Here is a 16,931-nt window from a genome sequence, read left to right on the forward strand (position 1 = left end):
AAGAGCGGAAATAATGATACGCTTCCATTACTAGTACTGTTTTGCACGCTGCTTCACGGTACACGAACGCTTGCTATGGATTGTACAGCTAGCCAGACAGAAGCACCAGAACACTCAGAATGTCACGGATAGCAAAGGTGAACTCGAGGATGCCATTCGGAGGATCGTTCGTGTTGTGATCACCGCAAGTTCCTGCAGCTCCTGTCCAGGAACTTCTATCTATACATTGGGCAAGAAGCGAAAGGTCAGATATACTGCCTCAAGACCACTGCATCGCCCTTTGACACACCTGGGAACGATTATGGACACCCGGAAACACCTTTCCGTAGGTAAGCGAGTAGGTCCCGAATGTTGCCGTTCACTAACCAATGCTACAATGACAAGCGGTTGAAAAGAATGCAACCATCTGGCTGGATCATTGGCCACAGGTTAGTACACGTACTAGCTAATAGTATGTTTTCCAAGCGTCAAGGAGTAGCCCGGCTTCGACCGATGCTATTCGTTAACTTAAGACCCCGGTTAGACTCGCGTCCGACATCGCGGACAACAAAGCTAGACGACATATCAAGTCATTGCAATTCTGCATCTTTATCTACTTCTTTCTCTTATTTATATACTATATATAGATTCTGATTGCAGTAAATATGGGTAGTTCATCATCCTCACAGATACAAGCACAACCCGCCATGCCATCGTCCCGGTCAAGCACTAAAGTGATAGTTGTTGGTGGTGCCGGTACCATCGGCTCATCCACGGCTCTACACCTTCTAAGGAATGGATATACGGCCTCGAATATTACGGTACTCGATACCTTTGAGATACCCTCAGCACAGTCTGCTGGTAATGACCTGAACAAGATCATGGGTATCCGACTACGCAATCCCGTCGATGTTCAATTGAGCTTAGAGGCACGAGACGGCTGGACCAATGATGAGGTGTTCCAACCATATTTCCACAGAACAGGAAGAGTGAGTTAAACATTCTCTGCGAGGTATGCGCTGGTCTCCTGACAACCGTCAAGCTCGATTGTGGATCTACTCCGGAGGAAATCGAGGGTCTCAAAAAAGCTTACAAGAAAAGTATCAACGCTGGTGTGGGATTGGAGAAAACCACTTTCTGGTTGGAAACTGAAGACGAAATCTTGGAGAAGATGCCCTTGTTAGATCGAGAACAGATCAAGGTGAGTGATGGACGACCAGAATCGTCATTGCTATCATCTGATATACTAATGTCGCTCACTCAGGGCTGGCAAGCGATTTGGTCATCAGATGGAGGATGGCTGGCGGCTGCCAAAGCTATCAATAGTATCGGGAATGTATTGAAGAAAGAAGGCGTGAACTTCGGCTTTGGAGGGTATGTCGTTTTGCATTGTGGTGGCAACCTTGTTCCGAACCTCGCTGACCCTTTCCAAACAGAGCCGGTTCGTTCAGAGCTCCGTTATTTGCAGAAGATGGCACCACATGTGTGGGTGTGGAAACAGTAGATGGAACGAAATACTTTGCAGATAAGGTCGTATTAGCTGCAGGTGCCTGGAGCTCTACTTTGGTGGATCTTGAGGATCAATGTATCTCCAAGGTACGTACATCGGAATCCACTATCAACTCGGCTGTAGAGGTATGGAATCTAGGAGCTCGAACTAACTTTAACAATCTTAGGCTTGGGTTTACGCGCATATGCAGTTGACACCTGAAGAAGCGAAGGAGTACAAGGATGTTCCTGTTGTGTACAACGGCGCTTTGGGCTTCTTCTTCGAGCCGAACGAGTAAGCTCCTCTGTATTCCGGCGGCTCATTGGTTCATTGAAAAGGGCTTATCAAACGCATCTTGCCTTCAGGTACGGCGTGATCAAAGTGTGCGATGAGTTCCCCGGTTTCACACGGTTCAAAGAGCATCAACCTTATGGAGCTTCTGCTCCGAAGAAGGTTTCCGTCCCTCGGTCCCACGCCAAACATCCTACAGATACCATTCCCGATGAGTCTGAGGCAAGCATTGGTCGGGCGGTAGACGCCTTCTTGCCTCGTTTCAAGGACAAGAAGCGATTCAATCAAGCTTTATGCTGGTGTACGGATACTGCCGATGCAAATCTGTTGATTTGTGAACATCCAAAATGGAAAAACTTCGTGCTAGCGACAGGTGATAGCGGGTGAGTTTTCAGATATCGATCAACGGAAAGGCATCTCTGACCAGTCGGTATTAGTCACTCCTTCAAACTTCTTCCAAGTATCGGAAAACACGTTGTGGAGCTTCTAGAAGGCAACTTGGCGGAGGACCTGGCCAATTCATGGAAATGGCGACCAGGATCCGGCGATGCTCTCAAGTCCATACGAGCTGCTCGAGCTCGCGATTTGGCGGATCTTCCTGGATGGAACCATGATGACAAGACCGACTCGCTTGCAACGTCAGTGGGTCGCTTAGAGATATCTAAGGAAGAAACGGCTAAGACTGGCGCTGGCTGCACCGCCGAGATATAGGAGCGGAACAGTACATTTCTACATTATGATTCCCCATGAACATAAGCTTGCCGGCTTCTTACGAAGCACAGAGCGTCATGTATACTCGAATCGGAGAAATAGACTACCATTCTGTTTTGGAAATTGGACAAAAACAACAATGGACAAAAAATGCAAGAAACATATCAATACTGACTACAACAGTTCTTTTCCCGTCATTGATTGTCTTAGCATTGCGGTTTAATCGCTTGTAGAACCAATCAGTCCACCCAGAGTCTGCTCGAGTCCTTCGGCGTTGTTCACTGTTTCATGTCAGACAAGCTCGTCGCGTGCGTTACTCACCATCTCCATTACCCTTCGCAGACGGATTAACATTATCATTACCATTGCCAACAGCCGAAGGATTCCCATTTCCCGTTGCGGATGGATTTCCGTTGCCCGATGCTACCGGGTTTCCGTTGCCATTACCACTACCATCGATTGATCCGGATGGTGACACTGTTTTGCGTCAACTGTCTGATATTGATCTGGCGGACTCACGAATGGTAGAGTCATCGAGGACACTCAGTCCAGGACATCGAATTTGCAGCGGAACAGCAGCGCCGCTTATGCTCAGAGCCAAAATCGATGACAGCAGTACGACAGCGTTGCGCATGGTAATGAATATTATTGATAGATCTTTAGGTTGATAGGGGGATATACATGTCAGAAATTCAATGGCAAACTAGTTATACGAACTTTCAATCGATCTGCTTTTATTCACAGGGGCCGAGACAGCCTAACAAGTCGCCGTTATTGACTTGCAGGTTGTGTTTAAGGGTCGTCCCACTTCCAAACTCTTCTAATCAGAGCTAAGTATCACGACATGATGACCACCTGGTCAGTTCACAAACACTAGCGTTGTGTTCGATGAGTCTAGTTCAATGAGATAGCTTTCCGCACAGACAGTAGTGCTATCAGAATATGGGTTTTGAGTGTTTGAGACTCCGGTTGCTTTGTTGATTGTCGGGAATGCTAGTGACTGGTAATTAGTGCCCGGTCAACGGCATTCCATGTATTTCTCACGTAATCGGAGCGTCATGACATGTTAATTTTGCCGAAAATAACGTCTTTGACTGTGGAAATTCAGGTCGACGAGGTTCCACCGTATCGTGGGAATTCAACAAGTATCACAAGGACTTCGGTGACGTCCTTGCGAAATCTGAACCAGGGCTAATCTGAAGGTCATTTCCGGAGACATCGCTATGTCACAATGATCCAGCGCTATCGATCGATGCTGTTTCCATACTCATACATCAGTGGGGCTGCGGTGGGGTAGCGTTGTGCTGGAGACAGTGGATCTTAAAATACGTTGATCGGAACTGGCTTGAATTTATCACGGGCTTTGAGACATCTCAAGCATCCGTCATCGGACTAAGCTGAAAAGGCATCTATATATCGCCTCTATCAGCGCTCACAATGACACTTGTTGTTGGCTGTATATTTTCCTCTTTCGAGCTCTCTTCTATCAAGCACAGTTGTAATGAGGTACCCAGTCTTTCTAGTAGCTATCAATCTGCTTCTGGTCGATCAGATCTTATCAAGAGTAAGTCAATACAGCCATTGATCGTTGGGATACAACTAACCGGGCGAATAGCCTGTCAGAGAGACAATAACGCTCTCAAGAGACTACGAGAAAGTGAAGGGTAGAGCTGTGTCATCAGCCTCTTTAGCTTCCACCCAGGCATCAATTACGAAGGTACGTTCTCTGGCATATGACACATTCTGTAATCTGATCTCTTGCATGGCAGTCGAGCATTTCCAGCAATGTCAGGTCTGCTTCTAAAACCCTCAGCTCTACGAGCAAGACTTCGCCAACAAAGCCAGCTACTAGTTCTTTCAAGTCGACTGTTTTAAGTAAGACTGTGAGCCCACCCGCAACGCAACATGTGAGCTCTATGGCTTCTTCGATCTCGGCCAAAGCTTCCTCCAAGTCCTCCGCTGCTGCCTCCTCGTCTACTGGATGTGTTTCCGCATCCGGCGATGCTCCTTATTCATTATCTTGTAGCGCCCTCGCAAGTGTCATAACCTTCCCAAACGGGTTTCAAAACAAAGCCGGCGGCATCGTGTTCTTGGTGCACGGGACAGGTAGCACAGGCTCAGAAACATGGTCGACTGGCCCTTACAATACTATCTTGCCTAATAAGGGGTGAGCTCTACTTTGTTTTTGCGATATCTTCAATCTGAACTCGTATTTGATAGTATCGGATACGACATCGCGTGGTTCACCTCTCCCACTCGATCTCTTGGAGACGCACAAGTCAATGCCGAATATATAGCTTACAATATCAAGGCTCTGGCACAGAAGAGCAGAACCGGAAAGGTATTTATTATTGGTCACAGTCAAGGAAATATCAATATCCAATGGGCATTGGAATTCTGGCCAAGTATGAGACAATACGTTTCTGGTTTCGCGTCTCTGGCTGGGGATTTCCACGGTAAGGGTTTACCTCTTTGCGCACGATTGGATATGAACGCGAGCTGAAGGCAAATGCAGGAACCGCAGAGGGGCCACTGCTTTGTACAGGACAGGATCTCCTTCAAGGCGGCTGTGAGCCATCTGTTTTACAACAAAGCGTGGGGTCTCACTACCTAGCCGCTCAAAATGCTCAAGGAGGAGCTGCGTTAGTCACTACGACCAGCTTGTACACGCTTGAAGATGATATCATACAGCCCGAAGTCATAAATCCAACTAGTGACATACCGGGTGCTACTGTGATATCAGTACAGCGTGAGTAATCACCCACGCTCATCAATCTTCAAATCGGATACTGATTTTTCATTAGAGGCTTGTCCAACGTACATCACAGATCATTTTGGGTAAGTCGTTCAAAATTACAATGATTGTGATGATCATGGAATAACAATCTTGCCAATAGAATGACGGTCGCTGCCCCTGCATTCTATCTTGCTTACGATGCTCTCACACATGGCGGCCAGGCAAGCCTTACAAGGTTCACCAGCTCTCAATGTACATTTTTGGGCGATGCTACGTATGTGTTATTCGTCGCCATAAAGTCGAACAGACCACTGACTATCACGTAGAATCCCGAATCCATTTGTCGAAGTACCAGGGTTGTTCGACAAGCAGCTCTAGACGCTATTTCAGTCGTTGTTTACGAGCCTAAGATGGTGGTGGAACCAAAACTAAAGGCATATGTATGTCAAAAAGGTGCTGCGTCCACCTACTGCGTATGAGAGAAATATTAGCTGGAGCGCCGGTACAACTTGATCGTTCGCGAAGTGTACCATCAGTGTTTCATCATTCAACAGGTCCATACCGAGTCAAGTTCACGGCGAGGCCAAAGTGTTCATTGCATCTATGATATCGTCTATAATGTTATGTATGCCTTTCTTGAGGTATGCAATGATACCAGCTACTAAAATTTGAAAACCTCGTCTGCAGCGTATCCAAGTTCCTTGAAAGCTCCTTGTAGTTCGCCTTGTCGTGGACCATCTTTAGGACCTGCGAGTGACTTGACTTGAGGAGGAGGGCCACATACAAAGGCTTTGATTCTCTCGCCGGAATTTGCGGATCGAGGGAACAATTTAGAGAGCATGGCGGGAGTAACGAAACCGGTTTCGCCTAGAAGAACACGCAGTCAGTAAAGGACTTATTTGATGACACTTGTAATGATCCCAAGAAGCAGAATAGATCGACGTATCATGGCATTGAAGTAATGCAGACCGGTGAACGATAGGTACAATGCTCGATCCGGACGGAGAGAGAAGTATGAAGCTTGTTCACACATGCACTCACCCTTCCAGCCCCAAGGACCCTTATCAAGAACGTACTTGACATCTAATCGATCAGGATTTTGCTTTGCAAGTTCGTCCCACTCCTTTCTAAGCACTGAGTATTGCAAACAGCGTTAGTCAGCCCCATGCGGAGACTGTAAACACCAGATATCGCCGTATATATGTGAATGAAGGACATCGAAGGGTAAAGGAGAATATTGCGTATTGAGTTGGTTATCTGCACTTACAGATGTCCTTCTCAGTGACGTTGGAGAATACCAAAGTCCATTTAGTCTTGTCCTCAGGTATATTCAAGGAGTGAGATATAAGCTGATACATCGGAGTTATACCGCTTCCACCGGCGACAGCCAAGCCCCTGTCAAAAGTATTGGGTTCATACTTGTACTTGACGATCGGTCCCTTGAAGAGGAGTTGTTGGCCAGGTTTCATGGACGAGATGTAAGGGGTGAGTTTCCCAGTCTGAAGAAGAGAAGTATGTTAATTATGCACGTGTCTACTAAAAACCTGTACGACAAGAAAACTCACTGGGTATTCTTTGATCATGAGATCGATTGAACCTTTTTGTTCCGTAGAAGAGACAGGTGTGTATGGTCTGATCAACAATTTCATGAGCAACCGCCGACAGGTGAGACGAATAGGAGTAGGTAAACATACCGTATGACAGGCTTTCCTTTATCATCTTTGACCTCATCGTCGCCTCCCGGAGACTTAACCAACAGAGCGCTAGCTACTTGTCCACCTGATACTTTATGCTGACTGTCATCTCCGAAAGAGAATGTGTAGATGGCAGTATTATGATTATAAGGCTCGATGTTGGTAAGGGTGAAGGGAGTCCAAGTATCTCTGTGCACGATAGCAAATATCAGTGAGATAGACCGACAGACGTTCAGTACCATATCACCCACTTTATCAAAGCACCGAAAGAACCAGTCCCCTGGTTTGCAGCATCCACTTCTGATTGAACACCCCTAACCTTTTTTTCAGCTTTAGCTTCGAGTTCATGAGCCTTAGCGGAGATCTCTGCTTTGGCAGCTGTAGTTCAATTGTTAGCAGACATATCCAGCTTGACTCTCATCAGCAGTCCTCACCAGGGTTATATTGTAAATAAGCGTAAGCACCGATACCAGTCTAAAACGATGTGAAATCAGCGTGGGCAAAAGGGTAGTTAATATAAATCGAGCTAACCAAGCCAGCAAGTGAGAGAATCAGGCCGTAGTCTGAAGGTGAAAAATATGAGCAGTCATTCAAATTCTAGCCGCAAAGTCATATTCAAAAGACTGGAACTCACTAGGACCGCCCCCAGCAGCTGCAGAAGCATAGCCCCTTGTCTGACGGGTGACGTTGGCCTATATGGAGCAAAAGAAATCAGGCAATGCAATGCGCCAACGTCTAAAATGTACTCACCGCAAGGGCAGGCCTAGCGATTCGTACAGACGATAGTATCCGAGCAGTAGAGGCCATTTTGGTACTACTCTTTCTGTATCTAGGGTGGTTTGGAGTCTCTGAAAATAAAGAAGAGGATTGAAGGATTCAGATAGAACGTAAAATGAGATTGCTCGATCAACATCTCTTTCGTTCGGCGTTTTCGGATCGAACGTCATGTTACGTAATCACGAATCGTTGTTCAAGGTTACTGCAGCCTTTTTGTAACGCATCTCCTTACACTTATTCGGATACGAGGATATCATTGAAGATATGATACATTGAAAACAGAAACATCAAATATTAAAGACTGGAGCCCTAACTTCTGACGATCTCTTGACGTGTGCGATGCGATATCCCTCAACCCAGTCGTACAGGCAAACACTCTGGCGCAGCTCCCCTGTCCACCACTCTGTTCTTCAATTTACCAATCCCGGTAATTTCAACCTCCACCTCATCGCCATCTTTGAGGTAGACCCCAGTTGAGAGACAAACTCCAGCAGGAGTGCCAGTAGCAATCACATCTCCGGGTTGCAAAGTGGCCCCCATCGATACGGTCTCAATGATGGTAGGAATGTCAAAGATAAGTTCAGAGGTATTCTGCGACTGGACAATGTTGCCGTTGAGTCGGGTAGTGAGGTGCATGGTCTTGAAATCAAGATAGGAAGCTGTCGGAGCGATTAATAAGTGGCATGCCCTGTGCGATGACATAACGAATGTTGTAACAAATCCCACCTTGAACAGCCCATGGCCCCATAGGACAGAAAGTATCTAATGATTTCCCGATATAGAACTGCTTATGATCTCTCTGTCTCTCTCTTGCGGTCACCTAAGATGAAGAACAAGTCAGACCACTCTTGAGTAAGAGAAGGGATTCTCAGCGGGAGATTGACGGTACAGCACTCACGTCATTCACGATTGTCGCGCCCCACACATGGGTCCAGGCATCTTCTTTGGTTATACCAATTCCTCCTTTGCCGATGATTATAGCCAGTTCACCCTCATAATCTACGGATTGTGTGACTTTGGGATGGGGGTATATGTGTGCACCGTTTCCAATGATAGAACTAGCACGTTTGGTGAATATGACTGAAATGATAGTTAGTGATCGCGGGGTACGCTCCCGAACGATGACAGAAGTGATATAAAAGAGCACGGACATTTAGCGATGTGTTGAAAGTGACGAACAGGAACATTCTCTTACCTGGGAAGTCCGGCTGCGCTTTGTTGTCGCTCTTGTCGAAACCGCTGTTGTGAAACTCCCTATTGATAGATTTTAGTAATATACACTCTCTAACATGCAGCTCTTCTTGAGCGAAGTCAATCCTCATCTATCATTCTAGTGTCATCTCCAATTATCTCGCCATGAGATCGAAAGAGCTTCACCTTTCATCTAGCTAGAACACGAGACGATCTCTTGCACTCACTCTGCATGTTCCCGGTAGTTTTTCCCCACACACAGCACATCCCTTCCTCTCAGTGGAGCCAGCAGGACAACATCGCTGACGTTTTCTACAGGTGTTCCCGGTATGAGGGTCTCATGAACCTTGTCCCATTCCTCAATGAGGTGATGAAGCGATCGAATAGGTGAATTGTCGGGGAAACGCAGCGGAGTAACAGTGGTGGACGAGGGATCGAGAAGACCGACGTTAGGTCTGGGATTGCCCTTAGTCCTATCTGTATGCAGACGATACAATCAGCATGGAAGTCACATAGCCAAAAAAGTCCAGGTATAGTGATCGCGTGCGAAGGCATCACAAGAAGCAGAGAGCAATGGACCTACAAGACACGTATTTCCCGCTGCTAGGTAATTTGGTTTTTGAAGACCTTCGCGCTTGATTTGTGTAACCAAAGTTCATATTGGTTGCTGTAATGAGATCTCTAAATCAACGATAAGGTGCAACAAATCTGCGAGATCAGAAATGCATCGTGTCCTGTATCGCTGTCATTACTACCCTACTGTATTTGACTCACTATTTTAGCTTCGGTCGACTGAGACATATTAATATCATGATAGTTCACCTATTGATACTCGATAAGCGGTTAGGTCCGATCATCAGGAAAATAACGTTAACATTCAAGACACAAGACGATTCTCACGGTAATGAATATGCCTAAAGTTTTCAATACTATGAAAATATAAGATAGCTGTTCTGTACTCAGTTCGCTATCTCTGAAAGACTGGTAGATGGACGGACAAGACTTGCTCAGCCTCAGTTGGCCATTCATCGTCATCCGACTCAACACACAAATGGACAGGTTCCAGAGGATATCTTCACTCGTACACATCCCGTTTTCGTCCACTGATTTACATAGAAAGTAACGTGGTTGCAAACTCTGGCCAGTCTACCGATCACACCATCGCACGAGCTGACAGCAGGGCTAAAGCTGGTGATATTATCCATATGAAATTATACAACTGGAATGTAACGCCTTTTTGTCGGAAGGCCGGTCGGAGAAAGTAAAGATAGACCCTGATCACGTCTTACAGGATTGTGCAAAATCTATCCGTTTTCTCCACAATGTCCTCCCTCACCGCGTGAGCTTATTGGTTGCTGTTATTATGAAGGTATCCGAGACGATATGACCAGTCAGTGCCAAGTGCGAATGAAAAGTACTCGGCTTGGCAAGTAGTGCAAAGGCAGAGCTCCGCGAAACGCACATCTTTGAGCGACGATCGTTGCGGTCAAGTAATGTAACGTAACTTGAGGCCTAATCTTCATTGCTTCGATACACGTCACGATGGCCAGTACCGTAAGGGACGAGCGTCAATCACTGTTGAGCCATAGCAAAGATGATAGACAGCAAGATTGGAGACATCTGAGCGTTAAGAGGAAGAGGGTGATAGTGGCCACGGCACTACTGACCGGCTTTCTGTCTGCGTTGGACTTGACTAGTGAGTGATGTATATCGTTGGCCATGCAAGTTAGCTGATCTATTTGTATGGATTCAGTTGTAGCCACTTGCATCGCGACCATCTCTTCAGAGCTGCATTCGGCTGATCAGGAAGCGTGGATAGGTGAGTGTTTTTCGACGAAGTGCGAGAACGTTGACTGAACAGTAAACCTACAGGTACCGCTTATTTGTGGAGCAGTGTGACCTTCACTCCACTCTACGGTCGATTGAGTGATCTCATCGGTCGCAGGGCTGCATACATTCAAGCAGTCTTCATTTTCACGGTGGGAACTCTCGGTTGTGGTGTAGCTCCAAGCTTTTCCCTCCTCATTGCATCCCGATTCATAGCTGGAATGGGTGGAGGCGGCATTGGCACCGTATCAAGTGTGTTGATGGCAGATGTCTTCACTCCAGCAGAGCAAGGCTTTTATCAAGGTCTAGAATTTGCGGTCTGGGGTGCTGGTACCGGGTTAGGCGGACCTATTGGTGGAGCATTGACACAGATGTTTGGGTGGAGAGCCGCTTTTTATGGTTGGTCAATCATGTTGAAAATGTTGGTTTCGAATAGCCCCCCTGATATGATTGTAGCACAAGTACCTGTGGCTGTTGTCGCCCTCGTTACCATACCCATAGCTATACCTGGTACTCAGCAGAGTCATTACGACTTGAAATCCCTACGGTTGATAGATTTTGGAGGAGCAGTGACCCTGTTGATATCGGTGAGTACTCTGGATATCACAAGTCCGGTTCTTTGCTAATGGCCATACCAGATTGGATGTCTCTTACAATTACTGTCCAGAGCTGGGGGAAGTACACCTATCCACCAAGACATATTGAGCCTTTTCTTGGCTATACTGTCGCCTGTCTTCTTCGGTGCTTTTATCTATGTCGAGCTGAAAATAGCTAAAAGACCGGTTCTGCCTTTGTCCCTGCTTAAAAGACGAACGCCGCTATGCGTAGGAATCATCGCTGGTGTCATAGCGATCGTGAACTTCAACATGACCTATCATCTCCCGTAAGGTTCCACTGACAAACGTTGATGTACACACGTTAATCTGATATCTGTTTTAGGATGGTCTTTGAGATTGTTTTTCAGCAGCCACTCGCCGTTGCCGGCGCACACTTGTTACCAAACTCTGTGAGTATCATGGCCGATCCCTCTTAAATCACTTGTGGGAGTTACTCTGAATGCACGCAGATCGCCATGTCTGTATCGGCTCCAATCATGGGTTACATTTGTAGAAGAACTCTTCATTTCAAATGGCTCACTGTACTCAATTGCGCTGGACCTTTGCTGTCTATGGCAATGTTCGTGTTCTTACGGGAAGACTCCTCATTGGCCGCTCAGTGGCTAAGCGTTGTGCCGATGGGACTAGGATTCAGTGGATTGCTCACTTTGACCTTGGGTGAGTTTCAGCGATCAGACATGTCTAGTTATTGACTGACCACGTTTCATTTAGTTGGCATGCTCAATTCGGTGGATGGTGAGTGGTTGCGTTACATTCAGTAGATCGAAACTGATTCACATCCAGTCGATGACATCGCGACTGCGACCGGGTTCGTATTCGTCTGGCGGAGTCTGGGTCAAGTTTTCGGAGTTGGTTTGTCTAGTGCAGTATTTCAAGTGTCCCTGGCAGAACAGCTGGACAGGAGATTCGATTCACCAGATGTAAGAGCTTACAGCTCCCCGTCGTACGGTCAGCTAATGTTAAGAACAGATCATTGACAAGCTGCGGCATGTTTTCCACGCTATTGATGATCTTCCGAAAGCGTGGCAGCGCGATACTGCAAGAGAAGCTTTCAGAATTGCTCTTCGTAATACTTTCATCTTTGGTTTGATTGGAGCGACATTGGTCTTCATAACGTCACTTTTTGTGAGACTATACTCCCAATAACGGTCGACTTCGCTGACAGTCTGCTCAGCTCACCGACGATAGGCTGAAAGGCCCGGAGGATGGGTCGATTTTTGCTATTCCAGGAACAGACGAGCCTCCGGATAGCTAGCTGGTTCCTACGGAAGATATGTGATAACAATTGGTGAAGGAGTCTCTGATAAATACTTATATGGCCGATTGATATGCATCAGCCCCTGGCTGCCGTCTGTCAGCCCTATGCACTGAGAAGTCGTTCTATGTAACCTGATCGATCTCTCTTTTTCTAACCACCAATATGGCGTGACGTCACGAGCTGAGGTGAACTATCCAGTTGTATGAGAGGCCCATGTAAACATATTCTCGTGATATTTCAATCTCATACGCGTTCGTCCCAGTCAGCGATTGTATATCGCGGCACTAGAAGAATGGTGTATTGGGTATTCGGATACGGTTCTCTTATCTTCAAACCGCCGTACGTAGGGTATCAGCGCTCTCAGGTGCTTCTTGACTGACCATATGCCGGGGCTAGACCGCATGCGGTGGAACACAGTAAGTGAAACTGAGCTCACACCACGACTGACATTCACAGGATCCGGATACGTCAAGGGAGTTGTACGTCGGTTCGCGCAATCCTCCGTTGATCATAGGGGTACGCCAGAGGCCCCAGGCCGGGTAGTGACAGTCATTGAAGCGAGAGAATGGCATATGCTCGAAGGCATAGTGAGCTCATCGTTGTCCTATCTCTGCTTATGTACTGACGAATATCGTCAGACCGTGTCAGAAGGTGCAATATCGTCAGACGATTACGTGTGGGGTATGGCATATAGGATAGATCCACAATATGAAGACGAAGTGAAAACATACATGGGTGAGCATCTATACCTTTTTCGACCTCTCCTGAACGACTGGCTGATCATTCACAGAATACCGCGAAAAGGTATAGAGCCCTTCGTCAGTAGTCGCTACTGATTGCTAACGATCTTGTTTCATGAATCGTCAGAATGGATATACTTGTCATTTCGTTCCGGTCTATAACGCCTCTCCTGACGGACTAGAAGAAATAGCGGTAGTCGATAACGTGGGTTGGTCATCAATTGTGCTCATAGACACATAATTATTAGCATTAATATCGTGGCAGGCTGAAATCTGGATCGGTAAACTCGACAATCCTGCCTTCAGTGAGTGTCTCCTCACTACCGCTATATTCGCTGATAAATTCCAGTCGGGTATGAATCCCTTGACAATCTGGCTCGTATCATCTCAGAGAGAAGCGGGCCGTCTGGACTCAACAAGGTCAGTTACGTATATCCTGCTATAACGATCCGAGCTGATGTCAACACATTTATAGGAATATCTGTACAAGCTTGCAGAATCAGTCAGACAGCTATATCCCCATGTTCGAGATGAATACCTGTTTGGCTTGGAGGTAGGCGAGTTGTTGTTAATTCACGAAATTTGAACTGACGCCAAAATTCGCTAGGCTGCAGTCAGAGCTTTAGAAGAGGACGATTATTAACCAAGATAAAGCAAGCAGTTTTCATTCATTCATCGCATACCTTTCTGAGATCGCCCAAGCCATCCAAGCCAACATCGCGCATACGTCGGCTAGGAATCGTTTATGGTCGGCATATCAACAAAAGGAGTGTGTGACGTGGGCTGCTGGGTAAGATTTGAAGAGAAACACACGAGGACGAGTCCAAAGGGAGAGTGTTGGGAGAGTAGATAGGGAGAAGAAAGGTGGGATGGCGAATGAGGAGGGTCTGTCCTCGCATACTGATACAGGGCATATCAGTAAGCATCGCGTACCTTCTCTTGACAATGACATGACACAGTATACATAATTTTATTACAAAGGGAAAATAGCGCTACGGAAAACTGTGCTCAGGTTAAGCATATACTGATAAGATGGCTTGGTCGATCAAGTACACGAAACCAACCCTTTCCGTATACCTCCACAAAAGTCCCTACAACACATATTGGAAATCTGGGTTTTGGAAGTCGGTTAAATCGTCGAACGCGTGAGAGTTGATATCCTCACTTTCCCCCGCAGCAGCAAGTTCTCGCTTGTAAGCCTGTCATCAAAGAACGACTGTTAGGAAGGCAATGTTGTCTGCAAAGTGCGGTACTCACTGCAGCCTCTTCTAAGGTCATGATAGACATATCCCTCAGGTTGACTACTCTACCCATCCTTTCTCGCTTCTTCATTTGTCGACGATTCAGATATTTAAGATAAAGCGCCATAGTCACGATCATCGTGAAGAGTAAGCACCAGCAGGCCATGTCTGCGTATAGACCAGTTCTATAGATTGGAGCTTCTTCCTCAAGATCTACATGAACTGCATGTAAGTACCTTGCCGTATGGAAGTCGGCCATGTCATCAGCAACTTACAAACTTGAGGACCAGCAATGTTGCCGGCACATTGGAAAATGAACATTATAGCTCCTACTGTACGTTGTTTAGTTGTACCGGCACAGTTCATGTTAGCCCAAGAGTAAACCAAAGGTTCTGTGAATCCAACAAGTCAGCATACTGGGATCGAAGATACGAGACTCTGAACACCTCACGAAGAGGGGTGTACAACATGATCACATAGTACGCGCCCAACAAAGCGTGAGCATTAGTCCTTGGGATGTATAGCAAGGATGCTGCACCTGCAATAGGGAAGAGGACGAAAACTCTGTTGACATGGGGTGAGCACTGAGCAATACAAATAGTGGAGAGACTCACGCGACAACAGGAGATCGAAGCCGAATTTTATTCATAACCCATGTTCCGGCAATGAGGAAGGTCAATGTCAAAACACTGGCAGGGATTTGAAAGAGGATGGAGTCAAAGGAAGCTGCATAAAGTCAAACATGGATGCTGGTCAACTTCCGAATCTCGCATTTCGGAAACAAGAACAAACTCACAGAATCCAAACCCTTTGGTAATCAATGTATTGAACGTTCCGATTCCAGAACTAGGTATAGCCATACAGGCAAGCATAATGCTCCATCCCCAAGTTTTGGGGTCTACCAAGGCTTCCCTCACTTGCTCCCATTTCCATGTCCTGCACATTTGACTCAGCGCAAATTCTGGTATGGCTCTGGGCGACTTACGAGGTCTTGGTACCAGTATTATTGTCTCTTAACCTTTGTACCGCAATGGCCTTCTCTTTGGGGGTGAGGAATCGAGCACTTGAGATATCATTGGGCATCATCCAAAAGATCAAAGGACAACAAGCCAGGGTGATACATCCTAGAAAGAGGAATATACCTTGCCATGGTTTGATTCCAGAATGGACATGTCCGATGGCGTATGACAGAACAGGTCCAATGATACCAGCCACAGAGCTTGACATCAACCAAGCTGAAAGATGTTCCAATGATTCAGCGCACGCATGAGGACCTTTGAAGTGAAAGTCCACTGACCTGTATTTCGATAAGTTTGCTCTCTTCTCCTCCAGAATAACTGGGTCATTGCAATGAATGAAGGACTGATTGTAGCCTCGAAGCCCCCCAATAACAGACGCGTAATCATGAGGCCGGCAAAGTTGTGGGCTGCAGCCATACAGCACAGACAGACCCCCCAACAGAAGATGTTTCCAACAACCCACCAAGCGATGGGAAGTTTGACCAAGGCAAATGCGGACAGTGGCTGAACGATTAACTGCATTGCGTAGACACCTGAGCCTAGCCAGGCATACTCCTGTCCTACAAGGTTGGCGTCCTTCTTCAAATTGAAGACTACACCATAAGACAGCGCGCTTTTGTCGAGGTGAACCAAGGTATAGGTAATGAACATAGGTACTAACAAAATCACCGCGGTATCAAAGAGTGTCGCTTTCAGTTCAATGTACAAGTATGGTACTTACTGCAAACCCATATGTCGAGTTTTCTAAGTACTCTTCTATCTTCATCTACAGTGAACTCCACCAAACCAACTTCACGGAGAATCTTAGCCGCATCGTCTTCTGCGTGAGTCAGATATTTATTATCAACCGCACCGGTGTGTTGGTTCACAACTTCGACATGATCAACTTCCAAGTCTTTCTCGTCTTGTGTTGGTGGATGAGCCATTGCAATAACTTAGCTTGAAGATAAGATGTGAAAAAATTGACATGAGTTGACCCCCGTGGTGCCCTTGATATACCTCCAGGACTCCTCACCGTGCGGACATCACGAATGTGGGGTTTAGTGGATATCCTTATTTAGGTGGGTACGGGAAATGGATCATTATGCCTAAAATTAGCATTTCATGAACTTTGAAGCACTTGGCATTTGGGACGGCATGAGTGGGTACATTAGGTCACTGGTTAAGGTAACAGGAAACCCAATGTCAATTTATTGCCAAGAAAGATCGGCAAGGAGGTAATCGTCCCACCTGTTCTAAGCGTCTAATTGATGTATTGTAAGGTGAATAAACTCTTGATTGGAAGCCGTGGGGTAAAAATAGCACTTCTGGTAGAAAGAATCCACCCAGACCGCTAATTGAAAACTTCCTAGACCCACTT

General features: G+C 46.4%; 8 protein-coding genes across 8 annotated transcripts; 4 read left to right on the top strand and 4 right to left on the bottom strand.

Moving 5' to 3' along the window:
- Nucleotides 1-686: 686 nt before the first annotated feature.
- Nucleotides 687-2,470, top strand: IL334_002237 (uncharacterized protein; the record flags this gene model as incomplete). Its single annotated transcript, XM_062933983.1, has 7 exons — nucleotides 687-968; nucleotides 1,022-1,180; nucleotides 1,244-1,353; nucleotides 1,416-1,575; nucleotides 1,656-1,762; nucleotides 1,834-2,142; nucleotides 2,197-2,470. The coding sequence occupies 7 exons, from the start codon at nucleotides 687-689 to the stop codon at nucleotides 2,468-2,470; spliced, it is 1,401 nt and encodes a 466-aa protein (XP_062790034.1).
- A 313-nt stretch (nucleotides 2,471-2,783) lies between these two features.
- On the bottom strand, nucleotides 2,784-3,104 carry IL334_002238 (uncharacterized protein; the record flags this gene model as incomplete). Its single annotated transcript, XM_062933984.1, has 2 exons — nucleotides 2,784-2,947; nucleotides 2,990-3,104. 2 exons carry the CDS (start codon nucleotides 3,102-3,104, stop codon nucleotides 2,784-2,786), a joined length of 279 nt encoding a protein of 92 aa, XP_062790035.1.
- Nucleotides 3,105-3,971: 867 nt separating this feature from the next.
- On the top strand, nucleotides 3,972-5,585 carry IL334_002239 (uncharacterized protein; the record flags this gene model as incomplete). The annotated part of the gene is made up of 8 exons (XM_062933985.1): nucleotides 3,972-4,034; nucleotides 4,086-4,187; nucleotides 4,240-4,637; nucleotides 4,691-4,926; nucleotides 4,986-5,219; nucleotides 5,275-5,308; nucleotides 5,368-5,481; nucleotides 5,534-5,585. The coding sequence occupies 8 exons, from the start codon at nucleotides 3,972-3,974 to the stop codon at nucleotides 5,583-5,585; spliced, it is 1,233 nt and encodes a 410-aa protein (XP_062790036.1).
- Nucleotides 5,586-5,868: 283 nt separating this feature from the next.
- IL334_002240 (uncharacterized protein) lies at nucleotides 5,869-7,708 on the bottom strand (the record flags this gene model as incomplete). Its single annotated transcript, XM_062933986.1, has 10 exons — nucleotides 5,869-6,074; nucleotides 6,249-6,341; nucleotides 6,475-6,706; nucleotides 6,773-6,839; nucleotides 6,902-7,090; nucleotides 7,153-7,279; nucleotides 7,336-7,375; nucleotides 7,433-7,464; nucleotides 7,536-7,593; nucleotides 7,652-7,708. The coding sequence occupies 10 exons, from the start codon at nucleotides 7,706-7,708 to the stop codon at nucleotides 5,869-5,871; spliced, it is 1,101 nt and encodes a 366-aa protein (XP_062790037.1).
- Nucleotides 7,709-8,029: 321 nt separating this feature from the next.
- Nucleotides 8,030-9,528, bottom strand: IL334_002241 (uncharacterized protein; the record flags this gene model as incomplete). Its single annotated transcript, XM_062933987.1, has 6 exons — nucleotides 8,030-8,337; nucleotides 8,405-8,498; nucleotides 8,577-8,758; nucleotides 8,874-8,932; nucleotides 9,097-9,346; nucleotides 9,453-9,528. 6 exons carry the CDS (start codon nucleotides 9,526-9,528, stop codon nucleotides 8,030-8,032), a joined length of 969 nt encoding a protein of 322 aa, XP_062790038.1.
- An 883-nt stretch (nucleotides 9,529-10,411) lies between these two features.
- IL334_002242 (uncharacterized protein) lies at nucleotides 10,412-12,568 on the top strand (the record flags this gene model as incomplete). Its single annotated transcript, XM_062933988.1, has 11 exons — nucleotides 10,412-10,565; nucleotides 10,623-10,688; nucleotides 10,742-11,095; nucleotides 11,153-11,283; nucleotides 11,335-11,579; nucleotides 11,636-11,702; nucleotides 11,763-11,970; nucleotides 12,025-12,048; nucleotides 12,097-12,233; nucleotides 12,283-12,438; nucleotides 12,488-12,568. The coding sequence occupies 11 exons, from the start codon at nucleotides 10,412-10,414 to the stop codon at nucleotides 12,566-12,568; spliced, it is 1,623 nt and encodes a 540-aa protein (XP_062790039.1).
- Nucleotides 12,569-12,863: 295 nt separating this feature from the next.
- Nucleotides 12,864-13,954, top strand: IL334_002243 (uncharacterized protein; the record flags this gene model as incomplete). The annotated part of the gene is made up of 10 exons (XM_062933989.1): nucleotides 12,864-12,910; nucleotides 12,968-12,987; nucleotides 13,097-13,158; nucleotides 13,210-13,306; nucleotides 13,362-13,375; nucleotides 13,439-13,516; nucleotides 13,577-13,616; nucleotides 13,661-13,731; nucleotides 13,787-13,864; nucleotides 13,919-13,954. 10 exons carry the CDS (start codon nucleotides 12,864-12,866, stop codon nucleotides 13,952-13,954), a joined length of 543 nt encoding a protein of 180 aa, XP_062790040.1.
- Nucleotides 13,955-14,402: 448 nt separating this feature from the next.
- IL334_002244 (uncharacterized protein) lies at nucleotides 14,403-16,497 on the bottom strand (the record flags this gene model as incomplete). The annotated part of the gene is made up of 9 exons (XM_062933990.1): nucleotides 14,403-14,510; nucleotides 14,569-14,765; nucleotides 14,828-14,944; nucleotides 15,004-15,116; nucleotides 15,167-15,278; nucleotides 15,349-15,488; nucleotides 15,538-15,787; nucleotides 15,850-16,227; nucleotides 16,293-16,497. 9 exons carry the CDS (start codon nucleotides 16,495-16,497, stop codon nucleotides 14,403-14,405), a joined length of 1,620 nt encoding a protein of 539 aa, XP_062790041.1.
- Nucleotides 16,498-16,931: the final 434 nt, after the last annotated feature.

Source organism: Kwoniella shivajii, chromosome 3, assembly GCF_035658355.1.
Source record: "Kwoniella shivajii chromosome 3, complete sequence".
NCBI classification, from domain to species: domain Eukaryota; kingdom Fungi; phylum Basidiomycota; class Tremellomycetes; order Tremellales; family Cryptococcaceae; genus Kwoniella; species Kwoniella shivajii.